The 19,871-nt window shown below is 40.6% G+C and overlaps 1 protein-coding gene across 1 annotated transcript in view; it reads right to left on the reverse strand.

The window, feature by feature from the left end:
• The window catches only part of DST (dystonin), a 314,470-nt gene that overhangs the window by 281,275 nt on the left and 13,324 nt on the right, over positions 1 to 19,871 (reverse strand). Inside the window, exons 3-4 of the mRNA XM_026073126.1 lie at positions 18,148 to 18,336; positions 765 to 972 (exon numbers count right to left, since the gene is read on the reverse strand). Coding sequence (XP_025928911.1) covers positions 765 to 972; positions 18,148 to 18,336 — 397 coding nt within the window. The remainder of the gene's footprint in view (positions 1 to 764; positions 973 to 18,147; positions 18,337 to 19,871) is intronic.

Consider the following 19,871-nt stretch of genomic DNA (forward strand, 5'->3'; position numbering starts at 1 on the left):
GGGGCGAGGGGTCCCTGCTACGGCCCTCCCGCCGCCCGCGCGGAGCCTTTCGCTGCGGTGCCCTGATGCTGCCGCTGAGAGCCGTTGTGGCGGCAAGCGAAGCCCCGGGAGGGCTGGGGAGCGACGGGGCCCCCAGGGCGCGCACAAGCGGGGAGACGGTAGCGCCCGCCGCATCCCGCTGGGATTCACCGGCACGCCGCGACCGGCCTGCAGCGGGGACAGCGAGGTCCTGCGCTGCTCCCCCCGCCGCTGGCTGCCGGGCCGGGCAGCAGCAGCCCGGGCACGCTGGCAGCCGCGCTGCCGGCCCCGAGCAGCGCCGCCCCCGGGGCGTCCGCACGGACAGAGCCCCGCGACGTGCCCGGGAAGGAGCGGCGGCCGGACCGCGGCCTCTCGGTGCGCGCCARGCAGCCCCATGCTGCTTCGATGGGGAGGGCCGAGTGCCTCTTCTCCCTGCCTGTGTGTATCGCAGTCGAAACGCAGACACAATATGAAATCACTGAAGTAACCGCTGCAACCCTCATCCCGCTAATGCATTTTTCCATGAAAGTTTAATGGGCGCACCTGCACGTATTTCATCTTGCTTTCCCACATGCATTAATTTGCCCAGCTAGGAAAAAAAAAAACAAAAAAAACCCCAACATAGCCAAATAGCTTAGTCACCGCTCCGAGGAGCCGGGGGGGGCTCGTTCAGCGGCAGCGCTGAGGCAGCCGCCGAGCGGGGGCCCCGCGGCCCCGGCCCCGGCCCCGGCCCGGCGCGCCCTTACCGGCGATGCGGAGCACGGCCCGCTCGGCGGGGTCCAGCACGGAGCCGCCCTGGATCTTCCGCTTGGACCGCTCGTGCTTGGGCAGGTTCCAGGGCAGCGTGTCCCCCGGCGCCGGCGACGCCGTGCCCGACTTCTGGCTCAGGTCGTCCTCGTCCGAGAAATCCGCGGAGGAAGACATGGAGCAGCGGTAGGACGCGTTGCCGGAGCTCTGCACAGAGACAGACACACACACACACATTGCGTGGATGGCGAACCCACAGGCCGTGTCTGTCGCACCAGCAGCGTGCACCCAGCCCACTCCGCGTGGCTGCCAAAAACATCCCCCCGGAAAACAAGGATACAGGAGAGAAACGTCGCTCACCATTGCTGCGTGCGGGGGGTGCGTGCGGGTGTGCAGCTCCGAGGAGGAGCCTCCAAAAAACAGCCGGCCTTCAGTGAAAATGCATTTAGAGGGATGTATGCGGGAGGAGTGTGGCCTGCGGCTAGGCAATCCGCTCGCAAATAATCCTCTGACTTCTCCAACAATAAAGTCAGCAGCAACAAAAACCTTCCGGGCTACAAATCGATAGTATTTGGCTCCCCCGCCAGGACGAGAAAAAGATTTGCCATCACCGAGCCGCTGGTTAAATCAGTAATGTGAATCTGTCGCTAGCAACCCCCCGCCCCGCCCGCAGCAAAGGCAGGTTGCGGGTTCTTTGTCGGCGCCCGCGGGCCCCGAACCCCGAACCCCGCCCGGGCAGGGCCGGGCCCGTCTCCAGCCCTGTTTTTCTCGAGAACCGCCAGTTCCCGAGGGAGGGCGACCGCCTCGGAGGGAAAGGAAGGAAGAAGGAAGGAGGAAGGAAGGAAGGAGGAAGGGTGATTTCTCCGAACAGCCTCTTTTGAAAGCAAGGCACAAAAGGCGGCTTTCAGTCGCTCTTTCCCAAGACAGCTTCAGCCAACAAATGTTTGATCTCGGTTTTTAGACTTCATGCCYGTTTTCCCGGTGTACACAACCAGTAGCAGCTACCCCAAAAGCATGCTTCCAGAAATGTAAACAGGAATTGATGCACTGCAGGGACAGGACTGCTGCCATTTCTGTTTTCCCCTGAAAGTGGGAAACAGAGGTGTTTGATAATATTTCAACAGAGTTGATAATTTGGTGAACAAATTTTTAGAATAGAGCATCATACACAGGTCATCAGGACACGATGGGGGGCTATTTCTTCTCCTCTGTGTTTTCTGATTGAAGATACTTGTGGCTTCTCCAGGGGTACCTGACTGCAAAGCAACAGATTTAATTTGTGGTTTAAGATGGGGGCTACGGTGGCAGTCTTTCCACAGTGTAAGCTGATGCTGGCCCAGGTATGATACTGGCATTAATTTTTTAGTGGTATGCTACTCTCAGCTTGGAGAGGTGTATGCCATCGTACACTCCATTTTGTAGGGGCAGTCAGTCTGCTTGCAGCCCATTCCAGTATTTTTGATACTAAAGCTTTGTAGCCTCCCCCCTTTTTTAGAAGGGCTTGACGTGTGCCTTTACTTACACGAGACATTTGTGCTGTGACTCAGATCTGAGAAATTTATTGCTGCTGTCTGAACAATTTTACTGCAGGTTTTCAGTTGATGGACAAATGAACTGTCATTATTATTACATTAGGGATTATTTTTGTACTTTTGTAGCATTTTACTTATTTTAAAACACAGAAACTGCATAATGCAAAGTAGCACTGTCATGTACGATATGTTGTTCATAAAACTGCCAATGATATCAGTTAAATAATCTGCTAAATAAGAGGGAATCTCTTATTAGTGGATGCTCCTCCTGATCTCATTCACTTCTATTCCAATCCTCTTTTCTTTCTACAGCACTTTGTGATAAATTTGAGAAGGGTAGAGAGGGAATGGATGCATAAAAATAATTAACTGAATTTTTTGTTCACAGCATTATGATACAGAGACGGCATGAGATCAGTACAGAGAAACAGGAACATCAGAGGTCTGATTCCAGCTCTGATTGTCTTCATGATTGCTCTAGTGCAAGGTATATTTTGTTGCCAATTTATATAATAAGATAAAACTCTCCGTAGAATTGCATAAAGCAGGATGGCCACCTACAGGTTTCTTCTTGATGGGAGCTGGAAGTGCACAGAGGACAGTCTGCTCTACCAAGTGGGGCTAACAGGGACCATGAGGTGCTTAGTCAAGGATTAAGTTTCTCCTGTGGCCTCTCCTTAGCTTCAGATTCTGCCTTAAAAGAGAAGTATCCCCTTTAATCCCAGCACTGTGCATCCTGCTTGAGACCCCCATCATCTATTGCCCATTCAACAACCCAACAAGATTCCCTTTTTTCAAAAGGCGCCTTCATAGCCACTTATTTTTTTGTCTGCTTCAAAGCTTTGTGGCTTTGTATAATAACAGCTCCTTTCGTAGTTACTCCTACCCCAAGAATCCAAAAGAACTGTAAAATGTTTGTTCCATACACACCACCGAATGCTCCACACCCTCTACTGAAATGTCGATTTTAGGAAAAAGGACTTTGCCCTTCTGGTCAGCTGTGCTGCAATAATGGAAGGTAAGCCATGTGAGAAGACCTCAAGCTCCCATATTTTTGTGAAATTAAACTGAACAGCAATCTTTGGTAGAGCAATCTTTGGCATCTACATGTATTCTAACTAGTTGTCTTCTTTTAAGTTGTCCCTTCTATCTTACTTCATGCATGTATTAACAACACAAATGAACAAAAATTATTTTAGCTTATTAACTCTTCAGAAATCCTGTTATCTCATTTTCAGAAAAAAGTAGGATGCTTGGAAAGGAATTTTTCATAATAGCTAAATTTAGCAAACTTGCATCTAAGAAGTCATACTAATGCCAACTTCTAACTTAATTACAACCTACATTTTTCTGAGCATGGAGATACTTTCCAACAGACCCTATTAAATGCCTAGGTATTTTTAAGAATCTGGACTTTGCTGTTCCAAAGACATTTACAACTGAACAACAGCTTTGCTTTGTCTGAGTAAATGAATAGCTTTGATAAGTCTGGAATTACTCTTTTGCCCAGCCACTGTTCACAACATGCTTAACGCTCATTCCACTGGATTGTTTGTTCCTAGCAAATACATTTTCCATGCCATAGCAGTAAGTCCTGAATAAACATTCCATGATTATAGCTACATATTAACTGATAAAAAATCAGAACTTCTGTAACATCCTGAAAAAGGTTCTTGGCTGGTTAGTATGTGAACAAATCTGTTATATTCTGTTAAAATTAAGATATGTGAGTCACTTCTGTTATTATTCTATAAGCACATTGCTGTATGCAAGTGAAAAATATTAATTGTTAATAACACAACACTTTTTTGGTCAGATGAGTGAGCTGTCTTATATATCCGCTAAAATATTGATCAGACGTATCCTTACTTAGCTTACCCTGAGACTTAATGAGGGTCAGGGCTTGACCCTGCTTAGCTTGAAGGCCCATAAGGTCACAGCCCAGATGTATAACTGCTTATTCTATACCTCTGATTATGCATTCCTCATGCTCATTAGACTAAAGATTTGTATGTAGCCTCTATCATTGGTCAGTGGTGAACTGATGAATTAGCATCGTTTTTATACATATAACATCATCTATTGGTCATAGATAAGCAAATCCAAGAGAAGTTTGTCTGCATTTGAAGTACAAGATTAAACTTCATGGATAATTTCACCATCAATACCACAGGGGGGTGCAAATTGCACACACAAGCCTCACCACTGCTTCTCAGGAGGGAAAGTCATTACCACTGGCAGGCATTTAGGAAAGCAAAACTCATTTCTGTCAGTATCTAGGAGTTTCTCTGTAGTCAGGTGACTTGCAGCAGCTGTCTGAGAGCCAGGCCTGCCACGGTGCTGTGAAAGGAAGCTGTTTTTCAGCAATGGGGATGATTTCAAAGAAGTATTAGTATACTTCTCGTAAGAGGGATTTGGCCAAGTATCAAGCCATGTTTTCCTCTGAAGGGTAAAGGAAGGACGGACTGTCTGTCGTGGGCAGGGCATGGCAGAGGGTCAGGTGGAAGCAAGGTGGGAGACTGTGGCGCTGGACGTGGAGCGCAGCGCTCGGGCTCGGGCTGGACTGTTGCTTCACTGGGAGCACACCACTGCGTACCACCATAGCATCAGGTACAGTATCTAATCTCCTTGTAATCCATCTGGATTCTGGATATTTTTCCCGTACACGGAAAAGCCACCGCACCAACAGCTACCCGGCAAGGGAGAGCAAAGCTGGCCCACAGCAGTGCTGTACATCAGGTCCACCACACTTAAGCAGGACCTGAGAGCCTCAAGGCGGCGAGCGGGTTCTGCACTGTCATTCCCCAAGGGAGAAACATTAGCAGAGACCAGTTCTGAAACTTTATCAGGCAATCCAGAAGGCAAAAGGCACCAAGAGGCTGATACTGAATTATTGTCATAAGCAAAAGTTGGAGAGGTTTTGCGATATGTCACATGTCTGAGACTGTGCTGCAAGCTGGGTGTTAGCAGGGCACTGAAGGTATCTTGTACTTTCACATCTTATTGTTGAGAAAACTTTCTACTGCTGTGGGTCTTTTCACGCTGGATTAGGTTTTTGGAAACTTTTGGGCAGTACAGCTCAACATTGCCTCATGCTCCTGACTGAGATTAAATTTTCAATTTAGTTGTTTAGATTTCACTCATACGGAACTAACTCRGAATTCCCAGAACACATTTTCTGTTCCTTCCAGTTCATGGAGGGCAATGGATAAACATGAACAGAAATAAAGAAAAAAATAAAAATAGTTGAGAGATGTATGAAATAAGCATCAGTGTTTGAATTTTACTGAACTGAATTTTACTGAACTGAATGTGTTTCAACAAAATTTTTCTTAATTTAAGCACATTGGTTGAGTATAACGTTATTTTTGTCCTTCTTTAACATCCCAGATTTAATGATATTATGTGGAGCATCTTTTAAAATAAAATCACTTAATAAATATAAGACAAAACCAAGAGTGACTGAATTTTCCCATTAATAAATCTTTACCACTTTAACCTGATTATATGATAATGCAATGCAGAATACAAAACATCCAGTGTATGTAATCAGGCTGTGCGAGCCCCTTGGGACTGCATGTTTTCAGGAATTACCACAATTCAAAACAGAAACATGAATGAGAACTACAAACAAGGGCAATGTACAACCAAATGTTAGGCTTGAAAAAAACAAATAAAAATAAAAAGCCTTCCACTATTAAGGACTGAGTCATATTATATGAAAATTCTTCCCTGGTTCTGTGCCAGTCATTTACGAGAACATCCATACCTGAGAGTGCCTGCATTACCAGGATATACAAACATAACTACAGACTTTCTGCTTTAGTATTTCATGTCATGAAGCAAGGAGGAAAAAGATGGAAGGCAAATACACTAAATCTTAAACTCATGAGCATCAGGGGTCTGATTCTATGTTGAACTGCCTTGTGAACACTTAAGCTTTTCAAACATTGAGGCAATTTACTGCTTTGTAGAGACAATTTACATTCTGTCTTTCTTTCTAAAGGCAAGAGAAGATGGAAATAAGCACTCAGTGTTGATTGTATCACATGCATTTTGACTCTGTGATTGTAGTTATAAAACCATTACTAAGCAAATTCAGATATTTTCACAGCCTTTTTAAAGAAGATGGGGTCTTTTCCAGATGATAGAAGGTCAGCTTCTACCATTCTCCCACTTTGAAAATGATCTTAAGGAGGCAACTTTCAGAGAAGAAATAGGTATTTGAGGGCATAACACTCAAAATGGACAAAGGGCTAGATCCATATATGTACTTGGACGTTGCAGTACAGTTTGTAACACTGAACTGTACTCATTAGTGACTTTTAGACATATAACTGAATAGTCAAGTGATGCAAAATTGAGTTTTTGGTAGGAATTAAGGTGTCAGAAAAGCATGACAACTCAGGATGATCCAGTATCTCATTCTTAGGGACATAACACACTCCAGAACCTTCTCCTAGAATTGGTCCTCAGTCCTCTTCATAGCAGAGCAGAGACTACTGTTTTCTTTTGAACCATAAAAGAAGAGAAGAAACTGTTTGGCTTCTCCTTAGTGTGTTAAGAAGTGTGAAACCTAGACTCAGACCTTCGTCTCCTGGCAACCAGCCTGGAGACTATTCTGTGAGGACCTCTTGCTAAAGTGACAGAGGTTAGAAAAGGATTCAAGATGTCTTGGTACGTGACAAGAAAGAGGGAGAGAGCATAGCGTTCTGCACCAGGGCAAGCAGACTCCCTCTGGAGAGAAGAAAGAGCTGGATGCTGATCCCTGCTCCAATGACCATTTATACGTTCTTCATTAAGTAGTAATTGGGTAAAATACTGAAATAGTCCCTGGACAAGTCATCTGCAATGGAAGCATCAGAAACAGTAATGAACAGTACATCAAATTATGTGGCTTGGGTACCACCTCTCTCTACTGCACAGATAATGCCAAATATCAAGTACTTATTGGCCTGAAGTGACACCACCTTCTAGCAGCTGCTCTTTAAGAAGAGAAATTAGTGACATATCCACAGTAAGCAGAGTTTCAGTTTCATTTACTTCAGGTATCAGTGATCTCTTTTTAGGAGCAAAAAGTTGAGAGACTCTACATTTGTACCTGTTAACTGTGAGATGAGTAGATGGGATCAAGTACTGCCAAGACAATCTCCACAGATCTCAGCAACTTCCACCAACCAAGATGACCATCATAAGAGAAAAAATAAGGCAGAAAAATGTTCCCGAGTGCGCTTACAGAATGTTGCTGTGCAATGAAAACCTGCTTGTTGATTTTTGTTTTTCTGATGAAGAGATTGGAAAGCAAGGCATACTTCATGCTGGGTAACTAAGACCTGTTTATAAATGGGACCAAATGGATACAGTTAAAACTAGCCATGTTGTGTCAAAGCCATCGGTTCTCTTGAAAAGCTGCTTGGTAAAACTGTGCTAACAAAAATGCAGATTCTTACTGAATGTAACCTGAAAATGAATCAGCATGACATTCCTGATGTTAATTCCATATTTCATCTACTTTATATTTCCTCTATTCAGATTGTCAACATGAACTGCAGTATTTAATCTTGAAACAGAGTGCCTACATTATAGAAACAGACAGAAAGGTACGGAAGGCTTTGCAGATGGGAAAATAATATTTTGAGCTCTGAGCATCTGGGAAGCTACAGCAGGTGGAACAGGTATTTTAGTTGAGGTTTATGCTAAAATCATCAGTAAGATAGAAACATTACTTCCATTTTAATTATCATTACTTGTTTCAAAGTTAATGCTGCATAGATATTAATATAGGAAGTAATCTAAACTGTCAGGATTTCATGGTCTCAAAACTGTGAATTATTTTTGTAAAAGAAATGCATATATGTCAGATAGCTGCTGTGTATAGCTGTTGCAAAAATTTCCCAGTGCTTGAAAACAAATTTTGTATTAATTTTTTAGTTGCAGCTATCTTCCATCCTTTCAGATCCCCCTGGTATGCCAGACACAGAAAGAATAATGGGACCGAACAATAAAGGTGTGAGGAGGGCACCGAGGTTTATCTGCTCACTAAACCCACAAGGCCAATCAATCTAACAGAGAAAGAGCCTGGAGTAAGAAATCATCTAGCTTCAGATACTTTTCTCAGCCATCTAAACCACTCATTGTAGATTATATATATTTTTAATAGCAAACCAAATTACACCTGCTATAAAAGGTATATCTGAGCATCAAAGTACTCTGGACAGAAAAGAGCAAACTGAAGATTTTCATAGCTTTTTAATCTCCAATGTGCACAGGTCGTTTTTCAAGAAAAAGAATAAAAGGACTTAGAAAAGAATTTTAAATGACATAATGAAAATCTAAAACAGCTGTATCGATATTATGCTTTTAGTGACAACTGTTAACACTCCTGGCTGATATGTTCCTCTCCTTTTAGAATTAAACATCCATTTTCTTTGGAAGCTGTTTCAAACCAATGTTTTAGAACACAAGACTTGATCCAGCAATTAATCAACATTAACCATTTGAAAATATACATTTTTATAATTATACAACTGTTAATAATTAAGTTGCCAGATTTCTTTTTTTCTTCCTTAAAAAGTCTGTTTTCAGTTGCCAAATCTTACATTTGGTTGAAAATATTCCCTGCCCGGGGTTGAATTTTCCTGAAAATTTTCAGTCACAGGCTGACTCTGAAGCCTGAGATCAAGACTAATTAAAATATGCACTATTTTTTTGGCAACGCTAAAAATAATCCTGATGACCTTTTTTTGGAGGACTCTCGGCTTCAGAATAGATGCTTCAAATCTGAATATCATTTATGCTAGGCACAGGCCTTTTGCCATCTCTGTCAAAAATCTGTTTAAATTTGTCAAAGTGATAAGCCTTTGAAATATTAAATATCATCTGCTATCCCTGGCATCAGGGAGTATAAAGTAAATACTCTTAAAATTTTAGTTTTCATCTCATTACTTTGACTAGAAAGCTGCTCCAGAACCTGATGTTCTCTTGATTAGAAGTAATTTCCCTCTAGCTGCCACCTGAAAATTATTCCTGGCCTTTTGTTTTTGCAGCAATGCTGTTCCTTTGCTTTTTTGCTTCCTTGATGTGTTCCTAGCTTGCATCGTACCTCCTCCCAGCTTGTTTTGCTCTCCAGCTCCTTTTAATCTCTCCTCAACTCTTAGTCCCTGACCTCTAGTAACCCTGCCTTGCATCAGGCCCAGTTTGATTTAACTATTTCTAGGACCTACATAATTACCAATGCGATTTTACCAGGATTTTTTTTTTTTTTTTTTTAACAAGGCCATGTTTGAATTTATCAGCTAAAATTTCTTTGGGCTGGCACTTGGCAAACCAAGAGCTCCAGGCTCTCGGAGGTCTTGCAGGTGCCAGGCCAAGGCCCATCACCCCAGCGGGACGTGCACCTCCGCCCTTGCAGCTCTTACCTCTGAGCGCCAGGCAGCTCCTGCTCCCGCTCCTGCTGGGGAGCGGGGTGCCATCCTCCCAGCCCGCACATGCGGGGGCAAAACTAATCTTTCCATCTGATAGCTACTGGCTGCATTTGCAGGCTGATGGCAACGTGGGCAAGAGGAATGGAGAGCGAAGGAGGCCCCTGAGCTGGTGGCCAGGAGCTGCTGCCGTTGTGCCCTCAGCGTCTCGCATGGTGGTGCTTAGCCAGCAAGAGGAAGAAGCCGTGTGATCCGAACGGAGAGAGGACAAACACAGGAACCAGCATGCCGCAGGAAAGGGCCGGAGGAACACACTGGGATTGACAGACTAAGGGACAAACCCCGCGACCGGCTGGAGCTGGAAGCCAAGTCGGGCAGCCGGAGCGGAAAAGCACAAGTGCTGCGGAGGGCGACTGGCTGGGCAAAGGCTGGGGAGGAAGCGGCCCAGCCGGGCGACGCCGGCACGAGCGACCCTCCCTGTCGGAGAGAGCGGGGCAGCAGGGCTGCGGGCCTCGCGCGCACTCACGGCACCGCTTCTTGCCTCGGCAAAGCGCCTTGAGCACGGCCCTCCTCTCTGGTACGCGAGGAAGGCCGGAGCAGCGAGYGGAGGGCACTCGGAGGCAAACCTCCCACGGAGGAATACAAACATTGCCAGTCTCTTTCTTAATGCCAACAGCAGAAAACCCTCTGGCAAGACCTGCTGATGAGCCACGCAGTGAAACGGTGTTTCTGAGTTCCTCTCTTTACAACACTAGGAAATTAAATGCAGAAAGCTCCTGTTAAAATACTTTTCTGACGCTTGCAAAAGCAAGTGCTAAAACATTGCCAAATCCCGGATTCAAGTTTCACCATACAGCCTTAATTCAGCCTCTTTCCTGGTACAATCATAATGATGTGGCCATATACTATTACATCCACTGTGTCTTGCCCATATTTGGTGCAAATGATGGGTGATGCTCAGTCATTAAACACTTGCTCAGTATTTTGTTTGGTCTTCTTTTATTTCATGGGCAGCCCTAGGACTTAAATTATTTCAGTATTCAAGTGCTGATCTGCAGAAAGATTTATTAATTTTTTCAAAAGCTTTTTTTGTTGGGCTGATCACTACAGTACTATCTGACTGCTTCATAAATATTAATGATTTTTCCCATTACACAGGAGAAAGACTGGGATTAAAAGGTCAGTTTTGATACCTAGGTCAAATTGGGATCCTAGGGAACTGATTTTTCAGAGTTATTAGAATTATATGTCATTAATGCTCAGACCACAGCACATATGGAGTTCAGTGGTGAATGGCAGATCCAGAGCTTTTATAAACGTGACTATGTGCTTTAAGTCAGGCACTCAGAAAATGGAAGAAAAAAATGTTTTAAGGCACTCATTCAGCATCACACAGTGACCTTGTGCCCACCCTTAATTCTCCAAGGCAGCACTCGCTGCTTTTTAAAGAAACAAAAGATCCTTTCTCTTACTGCAATCACCTGTATTACTCATTTACACGCTTTACAACTTCAGCAGCAGCACTCCTACATGGAACAGTCATCCTAAGAGCACTTCCATCCTACAGTAAATACAGCATGCATCCTGTGGAAAAACTGTATGCTATCACACAATTAAATTCCATATGACAATGCAGGTACCTAACAGGATTGAATTAAAGCTGCATGTGTAACCTTAATTCCAGCATTCCCTATCTCTGAACACTTGCCTTTGCCAAACTATTCTTTTAACATAATACCCATGTGCAATGTTATTCATAATCGCTAATAGATAAGGGAGTCCCTTGCTATATAAAGAAATACTGTTTATATGCCACAGTAGGATGTTATACAATACAACTCTGAGGAGTGACTGTTGTGGCAATGAAGGAAAAGGAAGCATCTGCATTTAGACTTGTAATTATTATGCATCAGTGAGACAATTACTGGCCATTTTAAGTTGTGCAAACAACATCATCATAACAAAATCAGGGCTAATACAAGATTTTTTTTTAACCTACCTTCTGGAGAATTTACTGTCTATTTATAAATATTTACATAAAACTTTTTGGTAAAACTAAGACTGCAAGCACATTTTAGCAGCTTGGGTTTATATTATTAGCTCTCAAGAACACTGGGATTTAAAAGCCAAGAATTCTGAACAGTTAAATGCTCAGTTTCTCATTGAGGCTATACTGTATACATACAGTAGAATTTTATCAGTGAGCACAAAAGCCCAGTTGATAGAAATCATGGCAAAATAACAGTGGCAAAAAATGTATTTAGACATATTTCAAGACAGAATTTTACAGCTCTACTTATTTAATATAACAATTCCAGAATATTTTATCTCATTCACTTCTAATTTAGCAGAAAGCTAGCTGAGGACCAACTCTGAGAGCAATGTGATGCAAAGTCAGGTTCATCATGAAGCAATTGCCATCCAAACAATAATGTAATCTGCAGTTTAGATATGGCAAACCACCATACTGGCAAGTGATGTCAAAGGTGTCTATCTGATAGTAAGTGCCATTTTTACAACAAAAGAATGTAATTGGTTATGCCACTTTCTTTTTTTTTCAAGCCTGGCTATGCTGCTTTCTTTTTCTGAGATGACAAAACAAAATAGAAGTCAAAGTCATATCCTACAACAAGGACTGCAGTCTTGGCTTCATGCTAATGGTGCGCTTTTTGATCCTCTTTCAACACTTCAGATCAGACAGAAACAGCCTGGTTTAAGCTCTCATTCCATTTTCAGTAAATAAGAATTTGCCCTAGGAATGAACACAGATACAGGCAAAATGGAAATTGTATAGAACTCGTTGGAGTTATCAAGACAAAACCTGTCATATTAGAGGAGTTTGCCATTATTGATATGTGCAGGGACATTTGAAGCTGTGTATAGAAAAATAACGTAGGCTTGATCCTGCTTTCAATCACACAAGTGTAAGTCTAAGTAAATGCACTCAAGCCAGGCATGATCATCCCACCACAGGGAACAATTAATTCAAATGACCTTAACTCTCTGTGTAAGAGGTAGCGGTGAGGAGTCAATTAAAGTGCTCCAAATGTGGATTATGTATAGTTAATGCTAGTACAATTATTTCTATGTATTTTTACTTACATGTCTTACATGTATTAACAATTAGTACTGGTGCAATTTACTATTTCTTTTGCACTATGTTAAATAAATGTTATAACTCATCCATAGAAAAAAATTCACTGGAAAGACAACTCAACAATCATTTTAAATCTCAAATCTACTTCTGAACATTTTATCATTGTGCTTTAATGAAAAGCATTTTTTAAATTGTAAAAACATCACCTCCCTGGCCTAGTGAAACCCATGGCAATACAACTTTAAGAAATCCCTTCAAAAATCTAAACTACCTAGGAGCTGGGCAAAAGGAGTGGAAGAAACATGCAATTGCTACAATTGCAATAGATGAGCTGCAGGGTGGAGGGGAAAAAGCAGCCAAGAGGAAATCAGGGGCGCACAACAAGGGAGGAGGTCACAGAAGCTAGCAGAACAGCGGGAAAGTAAAGTCTTCATGCAAGACTCTTTCAAGAGAAGAATTCAACAATGAGGAGTCATCTGCTATAAAAAAAGCAATAAAACACAACAGTCTAAGAAACAGATAAAAAAATCTGCTTGGACTGCATGTTTGGAAACAGAAGAGGTTATCTTTGAAGTCAACCTAATGCCCACTGAAGGCTTTCCATTTATTTCAAAGATGACAGGATTTAGTATTTACAGTCATATTTGCAAAGATTCTAATCAGCTCTTTTAGGTGCTTCTCAAAATCGCCATAGATACCCTTCAGGTCTTAAAGCAAAAAAAAGTCCTTGTTTGCCTTTTTATATTCTTGAGTTCCCTGCATTTCCTCATTGTGGTAGCAGTCAGGTCACCCTGAGAGAGAGTGAGTGAGTGAGTGAGTGAGTGAGTGTGTGTGTGTGTGTGTGTGTGTATGCACAGAGCCTGGGAGCTCACAGCTTTGTCATACATTTTGAGAACATTCATATAATGTTAATAATACTCAAGGTGAAAGATGATATTACAATGTTTTGCCATATTTGCTTCTAAATATGATTCAAAAGAGACATAATCCAACAGAAGCAGATGCCTCAAAAGAATAGAAGCTAGGAAAGTGATCTATAGATTAAATAGCTTGGAATTAGCCCTGGTTTGTGCAGGGTGATGAGTAATTTGTATATGAGGTCTCTTTCAGGTCATTTAAATATCAGTTAAAGTGCATCATGGTATTGGAAAACTAGTAACTAGCACCAAATTAAGAATAAAGGGAAATTAGCAAAATGAAATGAAAATTATTTAGTGAGACATAAAAAACACCTAAAAAAACCCTGTAGAACAATTTCACCCATGTGAAAATTTCATCTCAAGTAAGCTAAATGACAGCTAACAAGCCAGATTTCTTCTATAAAAGATTCAGTATCAGATGTTTAAAAACTCCCATAAGTGTTTTTCTTACAGAATTGTAATACTGTTTTTCTCATAATTTTTTTAATCCAAATTTAAAAACATAAAAACAGGATAGCTGAATAAGGCTATGGATGCAACAGCTCATGGTTTCAGAAGCATTACAAACTGATTAACTTTGCTTTCAAATTTGCATTATCAGAGTCCTCACAGTGCAAGCTTCACTTCAGTCATGGGAGCAGTTCCCAGTGGAGCTACATGAGGCTGCTCACTTCGGGGTTTTTTTAACATGTGCATCTGAAAGTGAAGGGACCAGGCTTATTTGTGCCCCAACCTCTATAGTCTTATCTGTCTCATTGCTTATAATGATCCTGTTATGACAAACTCAAGTGCAAATTTTGGTACTACATCTCATGATTTTAAATAATGCTGCTGGCAGCATGATTATGTGTCAGGCAACCGTGAAGCCCTTCAGACTGTTTAACAATGGAGATGTCAAAAGACACTGCTTTGACACCATCTGTTTCCAACTAAGTATTTAGTCATAGAGGTGAAATTACAGTCTGGGAGATTTGTGTGTCTAACTGACCCCACAGCACAGAAGCCAGATATCTTTACAAAAAAACAAAGTAATCTTTTGGTTCCATGCCAACACAGGAAAAAACACCTATTAAAAATTTATAGGGTTCTACACTGTTGCTTCAAATTAGACCACTATTTAAAATACAGAACATTTTTGCAAATGCTTGAAATAAAAAAAACAAGATTTTAACAGTCTAAAATTAGCTCCCGAGAAGTAACCCTAGACAACAGTGAAGACACAGCAGGAGACTTTTTACATATCCTTCAACACCTTCAGAAAAACRTAACTGCTACCTTATTCTTGAAAGGAGTGATAGGAATCACTCCTTTAACTCGCATGAAACCATGCTAATTTAGAAAAGACAGTCTTATTTCTTTTCCAAGAGTTCTGCATTGTGTTCAAAAATTCAAAGCAATCTTTGCTAAGAGATATGTATACCCTTCTTGGTGTGAAGCTGACATAAGATAAAACTGTCACCTATACAGAATATCAGCACAAGTAATACAGCTGCCACTGGGGAGATGACCCTCAGGACACAAGATTTAACACTATGTCATAAAAGAGGTAAGCTACACAACAATATTTTAATGTTGCATTGCAGTAAAATGAATAAAATGTAGTGAAAATGGCTAGGAACTCTGTCTGATAAGGATCAGTGCTAGGACAAAATGTATTTAATGTCTTTGTTAATGACCTGGAAGGTGTAAAAAATAATAAAATTTTCAGAGGAAACTAATGTTATATTTCTGCAAACATCTGTTCATGTAGATTTGCATAGACAGCAATTATTGTCTTCAAGAGGATTACTCCCATACATACAATTATGCATAATTTAGTCCTGACAAGATCAGGAACAAGACTGGAAAGCTCTGAGATTACTACATAGGAAGTGAGAAATAATCCAAGCAAACTGAAATAATTATAATCATGTCTAGGAAACTGCAAAACCAAGATTTATATGGAACAAAATCAAGCAAGTACATGTAGAGAAAAATAACCTAAAATAGCAGGAACAAAAAAATCTAGTATTTAAACCTATGACAAAACTTTAAAAGAAATATTTGCAAAATGCTTAAGCATAGAGCTTAATATGGCAGCAAAGCAGGCTAACATATTTTATGGCCAAATACTCAAAAACATCCTGGAGCAAATAAAAACTTTTCCATATGGCTGTTTCATGGCTACTTTAGAAATACAGTTCTCTCCTGAAGGAAAATAGGAGCAAAAAAGCAGAAGAAGGAAAAAAAAAATGATCAGAAGAAGAAATGAGGAGAAATTAAATCTGCTAATAAACAGAGATCATACATCATTTTTCAAGTAATGACTAMGCAGGGTATGGCCATAGCTGCCTACAAATATTTCCATAGTGCAAACATCAAGAAAACAGATGATTTATTTAAAGTGGTTCAAGTGGCTATTACTAGGAGTAACAGGAAAAAATAATGGAAAAAATGTATGCAGAGCAACAAGAGCATTTTTAGCACTGAATCATTCCAATGTAAAACTGTACAAAGACAGGGCCACAAGTGTCATATTTGAGACGTTAAGACTAAGTGAGACAAAGCTCTGCAAAGCAGAGGGATGGATGAATCCTGTGGAGCTTCACAACGCTGCAGAGATTTGTCATGGCCCRAACCTTGCTCATGCTATCATCATGACGTCATGATGCCTTCAGAATAACTTAGAATGTCCATGAGAAAGGAAACTGGTGACTTATGTTTTCTGGATTCTAGTCCAATAACAATGATTTATTCTTTTTTGTATAATGTGCATCTGTCAAAGCTTTAGAACCAAAGGCTATTAAGAGAGCCATATAACATTGTGTAAAAGATATACTGCAAAAGCAGTCTCGAAACAGTGACGTAATGGAGACAACACTAAGGGAAGTTTTCTTTAAATTTTGGATTTAATACTGTTTCAGTAGTAGGTCTTATCAAACAGCACAGATCCATGAAAAAAGATAAAAATAAAGTTTTACAGTAATACTTCCACTTCTTTATTCTTTCACTTTTTTTTCTTTGCTGGTCCCAAGGTCCCTGACATGTGTTACAGGCTTTGTGGAAAAGCAGGGCTTTGATAGCTTCACTGACCCATGCTTCACATCTCATTTTGCTCCTTACTCCATTTCCATATTGTTAGTTCTTTAATTCAGCACCACTGATGCTCTTTTCCCCATGCTGGTAATCCATGGCAGTTGAAAATAGTCTCAGCATAGGCACAGAATAAAATTAAGAAAAACCAAACAGAAAAGGCAATCCAAAAAAAAAAAAAGGGGGGAGAGGAATGGAAAATAATAGAGGAGACAGAAGAGATGAAGGAAGGACAGCAAAGGGGGAAAGGACCAGAAGCAAGTAATGAATAGAGACGAGCAAGTCGTTGGAGGCTGGAGACCTGGTAAGAATACCAGTTATACAAAGCAGACTAGAGAGCAAGACAGGATGGGAGTAAAAGGTACGTGGTAGAGAAGAAGAGGAAAAGGTTTTAGGAAGAGCAGAAGACAAATTGCTGAAATCAAATCAAATGATTGGAACAGGACCGGAGTAAGAGAAATAAAGAGAAGTAGAAGCATGAGAGAAGAGATGAAAACTGGGGAGCGGTGAAGTAAAGGGAAAGAAACTGAGTGTATCAGCTAAAAGGCAGAAATTCTGGCTGGCATCGGCAGTTCTTTCACTTCTTTTCTGAAGTTTCTTGCTCTCTCAGGCAATGACTTCCGCCAGGGGAGTCATTTTTCAGACTTCAGAGCTTACTGATAATTCTTGGTGCTGGTTTAAGAGATAGCCAGGACAATTAAGTTTGGTTGGAACAACCTGGAGATGATCTTTATTAGGGTGTGCCTCATGGTACTTTTTAATAGTACTGGCTTAGTAGAAGTCATTYAAGCTGCTTATCATTGGCACAGATATGTTAATAAATGCATCAAAGCAACCAACTCCCAGTAAGAAGAGAAATGCTGTTTGCAAGAAGTATCTCTACATAAATCCACATTAGAAATTGCATATGTTGAGCATAAAGATTGGCAATACTGTATGCAGCAGAACAGACCTCAAAATTTTACCTAGTATTGATTTGGTTCAGTACATAGAATCACTGGTAAATCTATTTGGGAGAGGAATTTCAATAAATTGTGATAAAAAAATCTGTTAAATACTATTGGCATAAAGCTATCGACTAAAATATCTGATTTAAATATTGAATATAGACTGAATATTAAATAAAAAATTAAAAAAAACTCTTTATATCTGAATTTTGAGAGTCATACATCAACACTGAATACAGTCTAGCAAACTTAGATCTACATTCACCGAACATGAGGACTAAAAAGTTTTTTAAATTGAGAAGCAGAACATGAATGGTGCAAAAATTAGAATTATATTCCATGCCTCTGTAATATATTCTGAGTAGCATTTATCCCTAGAAGCAAGATACTTACAGGTTTTCTTGTTGGGGTAACTTGAACAGAATGATAAAATTCTGGTTGAACTCGGCTGCTTTTCTTGATTTTTCTTTTTCTTACAGAAGTTTCCTGCTCACTTAGGTGATGAGCTTCCACTATAGGCTGTGTTTCTTCGAGGCGAGCTGCTACACGTCTTCTGGCATGACGAGGACTTGATCTGAAGCCCTGTGACACAGCAAAAGCAATCACAATGTTTGACATCTTCCAGAATGCAGCTATGTAACAACAGAAACATCACACAGGATTGTAATGATGACAAGAATTTGAGATACAAGCATACTCATTTTAAATAATGTTCATATATACTGCGTGTAGCAATAAAGGGACATTTCTGAGTGCTGTAAATATAACATTTGTTTTATATACCTCAATTATAGACATTATTGACACAGCTAGCAGCAATAACTCATGATGCTTTTCTTTATAAGCCCATATTTTAGTTATTTATAACTAAAAAGTTGTAGTTTAAAATTTATAATTAAAATTTTTCAGATTTATTCCTGGCCTCATGAGGAATTGTTTTAGGGAGTGTGAGCAAAAAGATACATTTATTTTCTGAGAATAAAAGTAAAGAAAAATTGGTAGCTTSCAAGTATCAATTGTGACTAATTTTTCTTTTCAAGAGTTCTGAAACTGCCAGTTTGGGGGGGGACCTTACCATTTGGAATAAAATAACTAAGACAGAGAGCTGTCTTTTGCTGTCATCTGGAAAATATAGGCGTATTTGGCCAAATTAAWAAATTCAGGAAAAAATGCCCTTCACAGATGCTTTTTAGAGGTTTGCTGTGAAAAGCTCTGAACATCATCCAGAATCTCTCATTTAATGACAGATATAATGTCAGCCCTATATTGCTACTTGCAGACCATGTACAATGAGCATCTTCTCATTTCACTAAGTTCCCTCCCTGCCAGTCATCATGAGCATGCTTGAACCTGCCATGCATCACTTGTGCTGAATATAACATAAAATGTTATTACACCTGGCCAGGTTGTAAGTAAGAGTTTCATTCACTTAATCATACCAGCTTTCAGAATAAATGAGCCAAATCTATGTCCTCAGTGATACTGTCTGCAGTGTAAGGACTAAAACCCTTTCAGAACCAAAAACAGATCCAACAATTCCTAATTTTCTACCTTCCTCTGCTTTCTAGTAAAATATCTATACTAAAGTCCTTATGCAGCACATTCAGCACTCAGGAATGGCTGGGCCATAGAAGAGTAATTACCTTCTACAAGCTGAGATTTTTAGTTAAAACTGAGGCAATCTATGGCAAGAATCTAAATATTCTGAGTCCCTGTCAATTGGAAACGATGTGGGAGCAATATATTTTCATATGAACCTAGTGTTCCATTTTTTCCCTGCTTTAGTTTGTTTTGTTTTTTTTTTAATTAGGAAATCAGTATACAAAAGTTACATTAAAATATTAAGTTCATAGATTCAAGCAATTAAAAGGCAGAAATGCCAGACTTTGGGTTCCCTGTGCAAACTGGATTTACTGCTCTGATGTTCATGACACTGTGAGGGAAGACTATTCTGGACATTAAAAGAGACAGTTATTTTAGTTATTGAAAGGATTCGGCCAAAATTTCCTGAATCTTTAATTATGATCCCTCCTATTCTACTGAAGCTAAAGACGGTTGTTCAAGGTACAGGTGGGAGCAGACTTGGATTCCTTGTATCTTTAATGAAAGCAGGACCC

This window comes from Apteryx rowi, unplaced genomic scaffold (genome assembly GCF_003343035.1).
Source record: "Apteryx rowi isolate R43461 unplaced genomic scaffold, aptRow1 scaffold_361, whole genome shotgun sequence".
NCBI classification, from domain to species: domain Eukaryota; kingdom Metazoa; phylum Chordata; class Aves; order Apterygiformes; family Apterygidae; genus Apteryx; species Apteryx rowi.